This window comes from Thamnophis sirtalis, unplaced genomic scaffold, assembly GCF_051295495.1.
Source record: "Thamnophis sirtalis isolate CommonGarterSnake01/CBP01778 unplaced genomic scaffold, rThaSir2_p1.2 scaffold_5, whole genome shotgun sequence".
Classification (NCBI taxonomy): domain Eukaryota; kingdom Metazoa; phylum Chordata; class Lepidosauria; order Squamata; family Natricidae; genus Thamnophis; species Thamnophis sirtalis.
The window spans coordinates 98,843,082-98,860,782 of NW_028261385.1; the positions used below are offsets into that span (position 1 = coordinate 98,843,082).

The 17,701-nt window shown below is 41.5% G+C and overlaps 1 protein-coding gene across 3 annotated transcripts in view; it reads right to left on the reverse strand.

Moving 5' to 3' along the window:
• GAK (cyclin G associated kinase) overlaps positions 1 to 17,701 on the reverse strand; it is a 97,123-nt gene that overhangs the window by 60,556 nt on the left and 18,866 nt on the right. For all 3 annotated transcript variants that reach the window (XM_087716266.1, XM_087716265.1, XM_087716264.1), the window contains exons 2-5: positions 9,348 to 9,409; positions 4,353 to 4,412; positions 3,418 to 3,532; positions 1,989 to 2,131 (exon numbers count right to left, since the gene is read on the reverse strand). In XM_087716266.1, coding sequence (XP_087572392.1) covers positions 1,989 to 2,131; positions 3,418 to 3,532; positions 4,353 to 4,412; positions 9,348 to 9,409 — 380 coding nt within the window. The remainder of the gene's footprint in view (positions 1 to 1,988; positions 2,132 to 3,417; positions 3,533 to 4,352; positions 4,413 to 9,347; positions 9,410 to 17,701) is intronic.

Here is a 17,701-nt window from a genome sequence, read left to right on the forward strand (position 1 = left end):
ACAATTCACCATGGAAATAGAAGCAAACTACCAACTTCCCTTTCTGGACGTCCTAATCTACAAAAAACCCAATGGCTCCCTAGGACACACCATCTACCGAAAAAAAACACACACCAACCGCTACTTAAACGCACAATCCCATCACCACCCTGCACAGATCAACTCTGTAGGCAAGACCATCATCTCCAGAACCAAACACCTAGGTGACAAAGACCACCTGAAAACTGAATTACACACTCTCATAAACGTATTAATCTCTAATGGATTCCAAAGAAAAACAATTACCAACCTAATCCAAAGGGAGACTTCTCCCCAAAAACCAAAACACAGAACAGAACAACGGCATCGCCCTCCTCCCTTACATCAAAGGCACCACAGATAAAATCAGCAAAATTCTCCACAAGCACAATATGAAGACAGCCTTCAACACTGATCAAAAAATAGACAACATCTTAAGAAACCCCAAAGACAAAATCCAGCTAGAAAACCAAGGAGTCTACGAAATACCATGCAAAATCTGCCCTGCAACATACATAGGACAAACGAACAGGAGAATAAATGCACACATCGCAGAACACAAGAACTCAGTAAGAAAAAAAGAAAAAACTTCCTCCCTTTTCCAACACCTTAAAGCTACAGGACATGAAATTAATTTTGAAGGAACCAGGTTCATTTCCAAAACAGAACACTTCAACAAGAGAGTAATTATGGAAGCTATCGAAATAGAGAAATACCCTCACAACATGAGTAAACGTGACGATACCTCCTGCCTACCAGACATCTGGAAACCAGCCGTAGTCAACAAACGAGCTCCACCCACCACCCAAGCCGTTACAACACGAAACGACAATAGACACATAGACAGCACCAATCAGCACCAATCTACCAATCATGATACAACCACACAACCAATCATTCCACTTACTGAAACAAAGCCCACCAAGAATTATACAAAGACGGCAACTCTGATCACACTTTAAGCCCAAAACCCAGCCTGAAGATGGCGAGTGAGACCTCGCTGAAACGTTGCCAAGACAATCTCAGTCTTATACGGGAAAAGACCCGAATACAACAAGACCAGTATCTCTTTAAGCATTAATTTCTATCTAGTTACTACGCAATCAAGGGGGAAAATTAATTCAATTCCAGATCTGATTTCAGTCCTGGTCAGCACTATTATATATAAAACAAATAAGATATACAGGTAATTGTTTTCCTGCCTAGTTCTGCTGATGTGCTAGGATAACTTCCGGAAAGCAGGGGTGGGTTCCTGCCAGCATTACTGTTGGTTAGGCGTGCAAAAAGTTTTGCTCTACGCACGTGTGCATTTGCACCTAAAAAGGTCTGTGCATGTACATGTTAGAAAAGGAAAAGAAAATTAACTTTTTGCAATGAAGATTGTTCTGTGCATGCACAGAACCAAAAATCAAGATGGCACTGCCGCCGATAGAACCGGTTTGGGGATGTGGCAGGCTGAGTTACTACCTACTCAGCCAAATCCACCTCTGCCAGAAAGTCTGGGAACTAGAAGGTATCAGAAGGCCAAAGGACCTGTCATTTGTAGTATAATTATTTATATTGCAATTAAAATCCCTTGGAACACCACAAGTTATACAAAAAAATGGCGGCATTTACTATCTGTAATCAGCTCCTGCATGTCTCTTCTGCTGTTTCTTTCCTCAGTGAACTTTACACATATGACCAACACTCAAGGTTTTTCCACTTTTTAGTTCTGAAACAGGGGTATATGATTTTGTCCCCTCTTTTTTAAATTTTTACTCTTTCAAAGTTGCTTATGAAAAAATGTCCAGGTTTGGGGAAACTTTTAGCAAAAAATGAACTTAGCCTAATCTTCTCTAACTCATTCTCAGACAACCTAGACTTACTCTTTACCTTTCAGACTACTACAGGTAAATTCAAGCCCATCCTAACTCAAAAGTATCACTGCTTCAATCTCATAAGGAGTAGAGGAAACGAGGATTCCTTACCTTTAAATCTCTGTGGATAATAGGGGGCTTCTGTTTGTGCATATGTTGCACAGCACGGCAAGTCTGATAAAATATCTTCAAAACTGTATCGCATGAAAGGGGGCCTTTAGATTCCACTTTCTTTAAAAATTCCACCAGCTGCCCTATGAACATAAAATCCATGAATCACACACATTATGGAAGAGGCAATAGGAGTGCTAATTTTGATGACAGCCAACATAGGCCTATAAATACCACCACACACCCCTGGATCCCTTTACTTTCTTGGTATATTCTAACATAAGAGTTGAAGCTCAGGTGTTTTGGTTCATTCTGAGATTGTGTGATGAGCACAGTGCTAGTACCAAGTGAATACATTATCTGCTGCTGCATGTGCAGTTTGAAAGGGAGGAGAAAATGTGTGAATCAGTCCAGCTGTACGCTGGGATTTTTCTGCAGAGAGATAAGGCTCCCTAATGTATCCTCTACTAGCAACACCACCTCAGCTATATACTTCTTTTCTTTAATACACTCTATCATTAGTTCGTATGATATTAGACTACAAACAAGTACTGCGGTACACTTCAATTATTACTCAGCCTTTGGAAAGGTTTGGTGCAGTGAGGTTTAGTGTAGTAGTGAAGGTGCTGGCCTAGTAACCAGGAGTCTCACTTTAGGCTTTAAAGCCTGGTGGTGACTTTGGGCCAGTCATTCTCTCTCTTAGTCCAACCTACCTCACAGGGTTGTTGTGGGGGGAAATAGGAGGAAGGGGGAGGATTAGGTGTGTTTGCCACTTTGATTTACTTATAAAGTAAAGGATAAACATCTAATAAATGAAGGGGAAACAGGGAAGACCAAATGCTGAACAATTTTTGGTTCAGTAACCTGTTGTTCTTTTGGCAAGACAAATGGCAGGTTTTGAAATGTAAAACATCTCTAAAGGTTTTTCTTTTTTTATTTGTACCCAGGCCAGAACATTTTTTTAAAAGTTATTTTAACTTTGCATTTGTTTCATGTCTGACACTAGGACAAACGGGAGGAGGAAGAAATAAACTTATTCTTCAAACTTAGTAAAATCAAATAATTAGCCAGTACATTTTAATCTGCAATGAAAACATGAATTAAAATTCAAAGTTCTGAAGTGGGGAAGAGTCACTTAGTCATTCCTCTGCTACACTTAAAATAATGTTTTCCTTCATTCTGTTTCTAAAATATTGCTTGAAACAGAAAGGTCAGAAATGAAAATGGAGGAGTTAAGTTTCAAATTCCAGATAATGAAGACTATATATTTTGCTCAAAGTGCAGAACAGCCCTGGAGCCCTTTGATGATACTAAATGCTTTTGTTCTAAGAAACGTTGCCTGAGTCTTTTCTCAACAGAGCCAGCCTGGCTGAGTCAGTGAATGAGGCTGTCAAGCCAAGGTGATTCCACACAAAAATTGCAACTTTACCTTTACAAAGTTCCGTGAGCAGAAGAAATTCTCCTTGCCCAGTATCCGATTCTTCTTTTCCAATGGAGGCAGCAGAACAGAATTGGACAATGTTTGGGTGTCCAGATAGTTTTTTCTGAATCACGTGTCTGTTAAGGTTTCAAAGTTTCTTGTTTATTTGGAAAACCTCTTTGCAGGTTTGCATGCAGTGAAACTACCGTTTACTCGGTTGGATTATAATTCCAATTCTGAACGAGAGACTGTGGTCGGAAACATGTGCTGACCACCCAGACCAGGATGTTGAAAACTCAATGAATTCCGCATTACGCCACTATTGGCAAAGTTTGGCAACTGCGCTTCCTGCCTCCGATGTGGTCAAGCGTAGCTTACATTGAGCTTATCCAATTAACATTAGGATCAACTTTTAACAGTCAGCTGAACACAACCACATTCTATGCATAATTTAAAGCAGGAGGGAGAAAAGGACAGAGGAAAGCATTTCTGATGTAACAGAACATTATTAAGATTAATAGGGCAAAAGAAAGCTGAGTTTCAAACAAGGAAAATTTACACAGATTAGGAGGCAGGTAGAACTAATATGCTCTCTGAGGCAACTATAACTCCAAACAAATTTCCTGTATCATATATTTAATCAAAGATCCCATTTAGACTAGCTCTCCTGTCCTCTGCTACACATGCCTCCTCTGCTTCTCCTGTCATATGAGCAGCAAAACAATTTGGAACACAACAGTGAACCGATATTTAAGCCCCAGATAAACTCGGGTTTCAAATTCTGAGCTGTTTGAAAGACATTAAGATAGTTTCTAGTGTAAATATAAACTGAAGTTTTGCTCTGATGAAGAAGCAAAGAAACCACTTTTGTAGCCTTACTTATTAAACCAGAATTTGATAGTCCAAGCACAATATGACTTCTTCACCTGTCTCCAAAAGGATACCATGAAGCAGACTTCTTGAATGATAGCTTTGTTCTTTTCCTCTTCATTGGACAATAATCTCTGCCAGGAAAATAAAGAGATCTCAAAGAAGAACATTTTGATTTCTTTTCTCTCTTTTTGGGGGGTGTTTGTTTTGTTTCCAAACAATAGTAATTATACCCTTCCTTCTCTTATAATTATATTAAAAACTAGTTATTAGCTCACACAAACTTTGAATGTAAATGAAGACCAATACACTCATATCACTGATATCACCAAGAGCTGTGGTGGGACAATGCTCAGAATGCATTGTTGTAATTCTGCCCACAGTCTGGAATTCAATCCACCCCAGCTCAAGGTTGACTCAGCCTTCCATCCTTCTGAGATTGGTAAAATGAAGACCCAGACTGTTGGGGGAAACATGCTGACTCTGTTAACCACTTGGAGAGTGCTGTAAAGCACTGTGAGGCGGTATATAAGCGCTAAGTGCTATCATGTATGACCTCCAGCTTTAGATGAAATCAGGCGTAGAGATTATTCCACAAGTTTTGGTTGGATCCTGACTTCACTATGCCAATTCACAGGAATCTCAATTTTCAACTAAAAATCTTCTGGGTTATTGCTAAAAAATATCTCAATGCATGAAACTGTATGCTATCAGAAATCAAAACATGGTCACTAGATTCTATTACTGATTAATATTTCTTTATTAGTAGGAAAGGCTCAAGTATGCAGGTAGCAATATTTAACATTCATACACAGTGCTTTAAGGAACAATACTAATGCCATACTTCTCCCCAGTATTTTTACTTTTGCGAAACAAAAAAAAATATATTAAAGAACTTAAGCCAATGACAAAAGGAAAAGAAAAAAAATGAAATATTGGAAGTAAACGCAACATAGACTCAGACACACTTTCTTAGATACAAATTCATATAGGATTTTAAAGAAAAATATAAATATTTTTTTAAAAAAATTATTTGGTCAATATTTTTATTCAGAACATTTGTTTCACTATAGATAACCAACTAAGGAAACACAATTTTGCTGTTTTATGTAATATTACTTAGAAGCAGATCCGGATTCCTTTATAACAGAACTTTGCAGAGGGAGAAAAAATTCAGCTCTCATGAAACACTTTTTACTCCACTTACAACCACAACTGAACCTGGAATTATAGTTATAAATCATTGTGGTCATTACGCGAGGTGCCCACATGCTTAATGACCACAATCCTGTTTTTCCCTGCTGTGATCATTAAGGGGAGTAGAAGGTTTTATCAGGATATAGAAGAGACCCTGGGAGTGCAGCACCATTCCAGTTCGCATGTGGCTGGCTCAGGGCCTCACATAGTCTCCCCCACCTCTTGAAGGACCCTTGGGCCTTCATCCCGCCCCATCACAACTATTCCACTTGCCTTTTCCAAAGATCACCTTTCCTGAAGAGATCCCAGCCCATGTGACACGCAACCTTCCTGCAGAGGCATAGTTTGCCACATTCTGGAGGCGATTGCCATTCTCACAAGCTCTCAGGCGGACACAATTTTTACTAATCATGTGATTTGGAAAACTGTACCCTTCGGAGAGATGACATGACAGCCATTTTTGGAATGGCACAAGGCGGCTTATGTAAAAGAACGCATGTCACATTAGCCGAGTCCTCTTTCAGAAATGTGATCTTTGGGAATCTGCTTTTGAAAAGGAAAATCAACCGATGTGCTGTATGGCATTCTTGTACTGCCTCATGACATCCTGGAAGCAGGTAATCCAGGAATTTCTGCAGCTTCCAAAATGGCACCCACTTCCAGGGTGACACAAGTGGCTTCTATATAGGAAGGCCACATGCGCATTGCCTGATTCTCTTTCGGAAGCACAATCTTCAGAGGTAAATGGAGCAAGGTGTGATGGGGCAGAGAGGAGAATTAAGGATGTGGTACCAAGCAGGGCAGGAAGCAAGCCCAAGGCCTGTGGCTACCCAGCCAGATGGGAAGTAGATCCAAAGGACACAGCAAGATGGGATGGGGAGGAAAGATAGGCAGGTAGGGGCTGTTGCAGATGGTCATAAGGTCAGGCAGATTACGAAGTACTTAAATTGGGATCACATGGTTACAGTGGAGCAGCAGCAGCCATAAGTTTGAGTACAGATCATAAGTCCCTTGTTCAACACCATGGTAACTTTGAATGATCCCTGAACAACTGGTCATAAATCAAAGACTAATTGTAATCATATACTGTTAACAGTCGTGTGTGTGTACACATATGTACACTCATATGTTGAGTGCTTTTAAAACATTTCATTCATAAACACTAAATAGGGTATGTTACTTTAAGCTAGGAATCCAGGTTTGCCACACATATTGCTTTTTGCTACATAGAACATATTCATTCCTATTTTCTCTCCTGCTTAAACCAATAATTGAAGCTTAGTTTTGCTACACTTAACACATACATTCTTGCTTTTCTGTCCTTCTTAAACCATAATTGAGAGCTTAGTTTTGCTATGCTTAACACATACGTTCTTGCTTTTCTCTCCTTCTCAATCCATAATTGAGAGCTTAGTTTTGCTGCATAGAACACATTCATTCTTGCTTTCCTCTCCAAATAAGAGTTTAGTCTGATATTTGATTCCAAAATTAGAATATAAGAACAGAATATTTATTGTTTTAATGTTTAGAATAGCACCTCTGACCCTATACCGACATATTATTAAATATCATTTACACTGTTCACTATTTATCACTGTGGGATTTTAATAACAAGTTACATAGTTCGCAAATGATAAAAACATTTAAACAACAGTTATAATTAGTTTTGGGTTCTTCTAAATCAAAAGGAAATGCATCAGGACTCATTTAGAAGTTCACTTTATCTTCTTATTTGGTGAAATTTGAAAAAGCATGCTATATTAAATTGAAAACCACAATGATTTTGTGTAAAACTGGTATTTGAGAGAAAAATATCCCAGGGGCATAGAAAGAAGGAAATGCTTTCATTTATTCATTATTTATCTGCATTTCTACTCTAAGTTACTGAGAAAGCATTTGCTTGAACTAGCTCTAAGAAGTTTTAGAAATTAAACACTAAATCTTTTTTCTTTCCTCTTCTCCTTAGAATTTGTCTACCAAGTCTGACACTTGCATCACCATTAGCACTTTATGTGTCTAAAACTCTTTTAGGACAAGTATTAAAGAGAGAAAAAAGAAGAGTAAGATAACCAAACATAACACAAGATATATATTACCATATTTTTCGGAGTATAAAACACACCTTTTTCCTTCAAAAAAGAGGCTGAAAAACTGGATGTGTCTTATGCACTGAATACAGCATTTTTTGCCTCCCAAAACTCCACCCTTTTCACAAAAATGGCCATGCACAGCCTCTAGGAAGCTTTCAGAGAACTCCTGGGGGCTGGGGAGGGCAGAAATGAGCAAACAGCCCATTTTTTGCTCAATTCCCCCCCCCCAGCCCTCAGGAGCACACTATAAGCTTCCTATAGGCTATCCATGCCCTTTTTTTGCAAAAAACAGACCACTTTTTGCTTGTTTTTGTCCCCCCGGAGCACTTTACAAGCTCCCTAAAGACTATTCATGCTTTGGGGGGGGATGGGCCCATTTTTGTGAAAAACAGGCCATTTTGGGGAGGTTTGCAGAGTGCAAAAACTTTTTTTTTTAATTTTCCTCTTCAAAACCTTGTTGCGTCTTATACTCCGGTGCATCTTATACTCCGAAAAATACGGTAACTAGTCAATTGGATGGGTTCATTTCCTTCTTAGGATTAATGTTCTAATGAAAAACGAAAAAAAATTTGGGACGGTATGCAGCATGATGAAAATTTACGCACTATGCACAATAACATTGATTTTCTTATCACTGTAAGTGGGCTGCTTTAAGCAAAGCTTACAAATATGGACATTAACAATAGGCATTCCTCAGTGTATAATTTTACATTATCTGGCGTACTGAAGTTGTACTGATGAAGAGAGGCAGACCCAACTTCTAGTCCTCACTGAACAATGGAGCTCATTGGATGATTGGTTGAGTCAATCTCTCTAAGCCCTTCTTACTTCCCAGTTTGCTGCAGAGATAAATTGAGGGCATTTCCCACTGTATGCCACCTTAGACAGGTAGAATAAACAACAAGTATTTCCCTTGAAATGCTATGGATCATTCTTGTTCTCTTGACCACCATATACGGATTGCTTTCAATTCAGGTAGGTAAATTGAAGCAGTCCAGAAAAAGTGAACATCAAGAATAGGATAGGGGGAAATTTACAAACTTATCTAGGAAGCCTTTTTACATGGAGAATGTACAGCAGGATAGAGTTAGGAAATGGGGAGGCAGACAATTGTTAGCTAAATATTATGTGGATAATCTCCTCCAATCTATACATATCTCCCAATATATTATGTACATTTCCAGAAGTTGTAGTTCCAAAACATATGAAAGGCATCATATTGGACTAAAATTATAGTCAAAGAGATTACCAAGCCACATATTTTATGTTTATTAATAAGTAGTCAATTCTGGAATTGATTTGTTCTTAACTGCTGTACATGTAGTCCTCAACTTACAACAACAATTCAGTCCAGAATTTCTGTTGCTAAGTGAGAAATATGTTAAGTGAGTTTTGCTCCATTTTACAACTTTTCTTGATATGCCTGTTAAACAAATCACCGCAGTTGTTAAATTAGCAACACAGTTGTTAAGTGAACCTGGTTTCTCATTGACTTTGCTATGTCACTCCGCTGAACATATTACCCCAGGACTCTGCAACCGTCATAAATATGAACCAGTTGTAAAGCATATAAATGTAAATCCCCTGATCATGGGGAGGCTGCAATGGTATAAGTGCAAAAAATGGTTATGTCACTTTTTTCAGAGCTGTTTTAACTTTGGTCACTAAGTGAACTATTGTTAAATCGAGGACTACCCTAACCCTACCAGTATTTGCCATTCAAATTGTTACTATCAATGAAGTCAAGCAGAGAAATAAAATCCCCCAAATTAAGATAATTACCTTTAAAGCATAATCCTTCCCACTTCCAAGATCCTGAGCTTCATATACAAAAGCAAAGCCACCTAGAAAAAAAAATGAGATGATTAAAAACCTTTCAGTCCCAAACCCCAGAGATGGCACAATGAGATCCATTCAAATCCAGATCCTTATTTGGTTACACCTAATAGACAGAATCTTACCAGACTAAAACTATAACCACCTAACCTAATACAGTAGTTATAGCTTGGGAAACTTTAAGGTGTGGCCACTTTGAAACTTTTCTTCCCCTCCACCATCCAGTTCAAAACTATGCAGTCTCTTGTCTGGGACCCTCTCCGGAATATGCTGCCTCCTCCTTGGAAAGCCACAGTGACATTCTCCCCAGCTTCTCCTGCCAATGCACAGTTTATCACACAAACCTTAAATGTCAGCTAAGATAGAACCTGATGATTGTGGTGAGGCAGAAACCCTGCATATGTCAATTAAGACACTGAATCAAAAAGAGAGTATAAATCTAACAATTAAATACTGCCATAATCACCAAGGACATCCAGTAAGCCAACATCATAAAGCAAAATATATTGTGCGACACACAACTATGACCCAACCTGTAAAACATGTAATAAATAATCACCGACAAAACAATCTAACATATAAACCCAAACGTTCTCCAGAAAAGGTTAAGAGGCCAACTGAAGGTTTTAAGCAACCTACCACATGGTTGCTGACTGCACTTGCTGTGAGCATGCAATCCTCAAACATGTTGCGCAGACCTCGTGCTGTCCTTATGCTGAAAGGCTTTGCACTCTCGTTTCGATATACAGGTGAAACTCAAAAAATTTAAATCTCGTACAAAAGTTCATTTATTTTAGTAATGCAACTTAAAAGGTGAAACTAATACCGTATTTCCCCAAAAATACGACATGTCCTGATAATAAGGCCATGCCACATTTTTCTGATGGGCAAAAATATAAGCCCTCTTCCGCAAATAAGGTCGCTGGATAACCCCTCACCTCCGCCCAGGCAAAGCGCCGCTCATCAACCTAGCAGTATCCCGAAGGTGCCAAACCACGGGAACCGGGAGGGGAGGCAAAGGTGATCGCGTTGCTTGGCGCCTTCGGGATACTGCTAGGTTGGTGAGCAGCGCTCTGCCCAGCTGAAGAGGAGGGTTGCCGGGTGGCTGCTCTGTTACGAGTGGGCTCCCAAAAGCCAGGCACAGCCTCATGGGCGAATGGGTGTGTTGCGCTGTCGCAGCAGTGCAACACAACAGTCATGAAGCAACCACACTCACGAGCAGCCACCTGGCAAACCCACATTCACTGACCTAGGGGTATTGCCAAGCCACATGAGCACCCATTCACCGCCGCCCAGCTCCTGCAGCTTGGCGCCTTCAAAATGCCAGTGAAAGGCGCTCTGCATGGCTGGAGAGGAGGGTTGCACGAGCGGCTGTTTCGCTTCTGCTTGCACACCTCCCAGCCTCATGACACCCTGGCCCAGCTCTCTCTGCAGAGCCAAGGCACCTCTGCTCCCGCCGCCACCGCATGGCTTTTTCGGTGGCTTCCAAACCGAGTCTTCCAGCAGTGGCCGCTCTGGGCGTATGCTCTATGGTTGTGGGCCAGCTGCCGGCAGAGAGTACATTCGCACAACCCCCCTCTCCAGCCATGCAGAGCGCCTTTCACAGCCATTCGCCCCTGAGGCTGTCCCCAGCTCTTTTGGAGCCCGCTCGGAAGAGAGCAGCCGCCTGGCAACCCCAAACAATAAACCCTCCCCTCATAATAAGGCCCAAGCCATATTTTGTGAGTAAAAAGAAAATAAGACCCTGTCTTATTTTTGGGGAAACACGGTATATGAGATAGACTCATTACATACAAAGCAAGTTAGTTCATAATTTTGATGATTATGGCTTACAGCTCATGAAAACCCTAAATCCACAATCTCAAAAAAAATAGAATATTGTGAAAAGGTGCAATATTCTAGCCTCAAAGTGTCCCACTCTAATCAACTAATTAAGCCATAACACCTGCAAAGGGTTCCTGAGACTTTAAATGGTCTCTCAGTCTGGTTTAGTAAGAATCACAATCATGGGAAAGACTGCTGACCTGACAGTTGTGCAGAAAACCATCATTGACACCCTCCATAAGGAGGGAAAGCCTCAAAAGGTAATTGCAAAAGAAGTTGGATGTTCCCAAAGTGCTGTATCAAAGCACATTAATAGAAAGTTATGAGGAAGGGAAAAGTGTGGAAGAAAAAGGTGCACAAGCAGCAGGGATGACCACAGCCTGGAAAAGATTGTCAGGAAAAGGCCATTCAAAAGTGTTGGGGAATTTCACAAGGAGTGGACTAAGGCTGGAGTCAGTGCATCAAGAGCCACACACACAGAAGGATCCTGGACATGAGCTTCAAATGTCGTATTCCTCTTGTCAAGCCACTCCTGAACAACAAACAATGTCAGAAGTGTCTTACCTGGGCTAAAGAAAAAAAGACATGGTCTGTTGCTCAGTGGTCCAAAGTCATCTTTAATGAGAGAGCAACTTTTGCATCTCATTTGGAAACCAAGGACCCAGAGTATGGAGGAAGAATGGAGAGATGCAAGATGCTTGAAGTCAAGCATGAAGTTTCCACAGTCTTTGTTGATTTGGGGAGCCATGTCATCTGCTGGTGTTGGTCCACTGTGCTTCATTAAGTCCAGGATCAACGCAGCCGTCTACCAGGAGATTTTGGAGCACTTCATGCTTCCTTCTGCAGACGAGCTTTATGGGGATTCTGACTTCATTTTCCAGCAGGACTTGGCACCTGCCCACACTGCCAAAAGCTCCAAAACCTGGTTCAATGACTGTGGGATTACTGTGCTTGATTGGCCAGCAAACTCGCCTGAACTGAACCCCATAGAGAATCTATGGGGCATTGCCAAGAGAAAGATGAGAGACATGAGACCGAACAATGCAGAAGAGCTGAAGGCTGCTATCAAAGCATCCTGGTCTTCCATAACACCTCAGCAGTGCCACAGGCCATGCTGCACTGAGGCAGTAATTGCTGCAAAAGGGCCCCAAACCAAGTACTGAGTATATATGCATGCTTATACTTTTCAGAGGTCTGATATTGTTCTATATACAATCCTTGTTTTATTGATTGCATGTAATATTCTAATTTTCTGAGTTTGCGGATTTGGTGTTTTCATGAGCTGTAAGCCATAATCATCACAATTATGACACATCACGGCTTGAACTATCTTGCTTTGCATATAATGAGTCCTATCTCATATATTAGTTTCACCTTTTAAGTTGCATTACTGAAATAAATGAACTTTTGCATGATATTCTAATTTTCGAGTTTCACCTGTATGGATGACCAACCTGTTTGTTTTCTAGTAGCAACAGCAAGCGTTTGAGGCCCTCTTAGAAGTTCAAGACCATCAACCCTGGCTCACCTAATCCTGTTCAATGACCCACTAGCCATTCTCTGGATGTTGAGAGTATGCAGTCCGCACCATTGTGTGTATAGAATGGTGTGTTATATTCACAATGAGAGCTCCAAGCAGGATTATTATTTTGTGCCTAGTACATCACTTGCTACTGATCTGGCAAAATAACCAGCTCTCAACTTTACGCGGAGAGTCTGCAATTCTTTAAAAGAGACACCCCAGGCATAACCAATAGAGGCTATGATTTGAGAAACATATAGTATACGTTCGTGAACAAGGTTAACAAGACCTGTAGGGCTGTTTGTTATTACAGGCGTGTAATTTGTGCCCTCAGAAACGTATCAGATTGTTTATTGGTTGAATGAGAAATAAATTGCTCTCTAAGATTGCTTCGTGTTTAACAGGAAACCCTATGGCATTGAGTCATAGGTGGGAGTAGTTCCTTTGCAAGCTGTTAGTCCTCATTACACTGTGCTTCATCTGAAAAACAGCTGCAACTTGCCTCCAGAAGTTGTGAATGTTCCAACACTGGAAGTTTTTAGGAAAATGTTAGATAATCATTTGTCTGAAGTGATGTAGGGTTTCCTACCTAAGCAGGGGGGGTGGACTAGAAGACCTCCAAGGTCCCTTCCAACTCTGTTATTCTATTCCTCCTATTTCCATGTATGCATTGTCTAGTGCGTGAATTAAAAATAATTTAAAATTTTACTGATTCTCCGCTTTTCCGCTGCCTGTATGTAGTTTTTGGATAGTTCAGTAGGTTTTAAGATAGAGCATAAAGAAGCTTACTCAAGGCTAGGAAACTGGAAATTGGAAACACCCCATATTTGGGGAAGGTGACAGGCAGCAAGTTAGGGCAACCCAGCTGAAATAAGCTTACCTTTCTTCTTTCTTTCTCAAAGTTAACATGGGCTTAACATACTATTTCCCTGCATTTATGCCTTGCATTATTTAGTCTTTGCTTCATTTTGTTTTGTCCAATAATTTTGGAGTAACAGCTTCACGTAAAAACAAGGTACAAAGAGCAAACACAGTAGCAGTAATGCATATCTCAGATATTTGTGTGTGCGTATGCTCAGGGTTTGCCACAAAGAAGAGGGAGTCAAACTATTTTCCAAGGCATCTGAGGGTAGAACAAAAAGCAATGGGTGGAAACTAATCAAGGAGAGAAGCAACTTAGAACTGAGGAGAAATTTCCTGACAGTTAGAACAATTAATCAGTGGAACAGCTTGCCTCCAGAAGTTGTGAATACCCCAACACTGGAAGTTTTTAAGAAGATGTTGGATAGCCATTTGTCTGAGACGGTATAAGGTTTCCTGCCTAAGCAGGGGGTTGGACTAGAAGACCTCCAAGGTCCCTTCCAACACTGCTATTGTATTGTATTGCTATTCATTTATATTTCATATTTCTAAACCACCCATCTGACACAAAGAGGGACTCTTTAAGAGGCTCTTTGTGTTGCAATTCACAAATGTAACTAAAGGGTCAAGAACAGACAGCCATCTGAAAAATTTAATATGGATATAGGACTTATGAAACATATTTTTATCTATCTCAAGCAGAAGAAGAACAAGTTAAGAGTATATGATAAAGTGGAATTAAGAATGTTGGTTTAATATACAGATGGATCAATGGGAAAATATATGATTAAAATGGGTGAAATTTACATTGTGTTACGATCTCAAAAAGAACGTTTATAAAATTATTTATTTTTGGTACATAATGCCAGAGAAAACATCTAGAATGTACAAAAGCACTTCAAATGTATGTTGGAAATGTGAGCAATACAAAGGGGCATTTTATCATACTTGGTGGCCATATAAAATAGCTAAATAATTTCACAGAATTGCATCACACTCATGTTGGAAGCATCAAGGTGCTTCAGGGTTGAAAAGATTAGCTGGTGATAGTACAGTTGCTCGGCAACAGGGTACTATGTCCCCTGCAGGAGTTAGAGCAAAGGACCGGAACTCACTCCACCCATGGCACCACTTTGGTCTCGAACATGAGTTTGTTGCTTGTCAACTCAGCGTCCTAACCACATGAGCCACCGTGCTCCCAAATATTTTTGGATAAAATACATACTTTGATACAGAAGATTTTAAAGATCATTATTCAACTGAAGCCAGAACTTTCTTTTAGGATTAATAGATAAATAGATAGTAAAAAATATATATTAAAAAATGGAAGGTTATTTCAACGTGATTACTATGAAGTGATTGCTACATACACAGAGATGGAAAGATACGACACTACCCACTATGAAGGAATGATTGATGAAGTTGACAGATTTTGCTGAAATAGATATACTCACATCTTTGATTAGCTAAAAGACATTATCTAAATTTAGAGGTGACTGGAAGCCTCTTACAGACTTTTTGTATAAAAAAAGGAAGAAATGAACGTGATTTATGGCTCTGATTAGACAAGATAGACTATAGAAAGAATAATATGATGTAACTTTAGAGAGATAGGTTAAAATATATTTGTACTTATAACTGCTACGAAGAACATTGGAAGCCATTTCTTTATATCTTTTTTTCTTCCCCACCCAACATTTTTTCATGCACTTTTTGCTTTCTCCATAGTGAGGAGGGAGGAGTATCCAGAATGGGTTGACCTTGTCCTCTCATGATTGGATGAGTCAGATAAGCAACGACCCCTGGCCACCAGGTATTCCCCATATTTGACTCATCCACTCACTGGAAAGGTTGCACCACTCTAGACCTCCAGTAATTTACAAAGGATTAAGGAAAATAAGCTTGGACCCGGCGAATCCTGCCTCCCTACATCACGCACAGCCTCCTCATGCAAGGACTGGACTGCCACAAGCCCCCCTGGGGCGGCACGCTGCCCTGGCCACTGAGTGAGATGGAGTCACTCAGTGATGACCTTTGCCGGGCAAGCAGGAGGACAGGGCACAAGCCTCTTGCAGGCCTGCCCTTGCCGCAGAGGTTTCTCAGGAGCAGGAGTGCTCCTCCGCTCCCCTCAGGGGTTGAGCCATGAACAGCGGGTTGTTAAAACGCTCTGGAGAGCCTGCGCTGGCAGCGATCACCAGTGAACAAGGTGAGAGCCGGAGAGGCTCAGAAAGAGTTGCGGGAGGCAGGGGAAGGCGAGAGAGAGAGAGCCTCCAGCGGCAGCGGCAGCCACATGGCAGCCTGCAAAGGCACAAGCCATTTCCATGTGTTCCAGCAAAGAGGAGCTTTTGAATTTGGAGCCGGGGGCCATCTTGAAACCACGTGGTCCAAGATGGCAGCCCCCAGCAGCTCAGAGGAGGCCGGCAGGAGCCCAGCTCTCAGCCCTGCAGCAACAACCACCACCAGAGGCTCTGAGGAGCCCTTAAAAAGGTTAGAGACCATCGCAGAGGCATTAGCCAAGGGCGGGGGAGGCAGGCAAAGGCCAAAAGGAGGCATATCTCCATCAAGGGGGGTTAAAGAGACAGGCGGTGGATCAATTCCCCCCCTCCCCCCAGCCTACCTCCAAGTAGGAAAGACAGAGGCAGCTGCCACAAGGCCAGCAGCAGGAAGAGCCCCTCCCCACGCCCCTGGAAACTGAGGAAAGATCACTAGTTTTCTCTTCAGGCAGCAATGACTTTGTCATCTGGGTTCCAACAACCTTGCTTTCAGGATTTATGCAAACCCTATTCTGCCCCTTTCTGAGTCGCAGGAGAATTCCACAGGCTTCTCCTTTAAGAACACTCCCCTTTAAATGGGAGAAAGAAGGTGGGGGGCAGAAGGTTCTCAGCAGGAGGCCACACTTAACTGCACGAGGCCAGCAGCTCTTAGTAGCACAAGCTGTGTTTTTTGTTATGGTATTTGCCCCGCAGAGCCATTTGGGAAGAAGGGGGAGGAGAGGCTCCATGTGGCCCAAGATGGCAGCCCCCTGCAGCTGGGAAAACACAAGCAGAAATCAGCCCTCACTGCTAAAGGCTGCAGCTCTCAATGGAGGGACAGAAGAGCCTCCAATCAGGTTAGAGATTACGCCTGAAGGCCTTCCAAGGGTGGGGGCGACTAGGCAAAGAGCAAAATACAATGCAATACAATACTATGCAATACAATAGCAGAGTGGGAAGGGACCTTGGAGGTCTTCTAGCCCAACCCCCTGCCTAGGCAGGAAATCCTATACCATTTCAGACAAATGGCTATCCAACAGTTTAAAGACTCCCAGTGTTGGGACATTCACAACGTCTGGAGGCAAGTTGTTCCACTGATTAATTGTTCTAACTGTCAGGAAATTTCTCTTCAGTTCTAAGTTGGTTCTCTCCTTGATTAGTTTCCACCCATTGCTTCTTGTTCTGCACTCAAGTGCCTTGGAGGATAGTTAGGTTGCCTCTTCTCTGTGGCAACCCCTGAGATATTGGAACACTGCTATCACGTCTCCCCTAGTCCTTCCTTTCAGTAAACTAGACCTACCCAATTCCTGCAACTGTTCTTCATAGGCTTTAGCCTCCAGTCCCCTGATCCCCTGTGTTGTTCTTCTCTGCACTCTTCCTAGAGTCTCCATATCCTTTCTACATCATGGTGACCAAACTGAATGCAGAATTCCAAGTGTGGCTTTACCAAGGCCTTATAAAGGTATTAACACTTCACGTGAGCTTGATTCTATTCCTCTGTTTATGCAGCCTAAAACTGTGTTGGTCTTTCTGGCAGCTGCTGCACTGCTGGCTCATATTTAAAGGGTTGTCCACTAGGACTCCAAGATCCCCCTCACAGTTACTACTGTGGAGCAAGGTATTCTGTACCTGTGCATTTCGTTTTCGTTGCCTAAAGGTAGAACCTTACTTCATTGAATCTCATTTTCTTAGACAGTGCCCAATGTTCAAGTGTATCAAGATCCTTCTATATCTTTAGCCTGTATTCTGGAGTGTTGGCTATTCCTGCCAGCTTGGGGTCATCTGCAAATCTGATGAGTCCCCACACCGATCAGCATTTAACAAACAGAGAGCTAACAGTC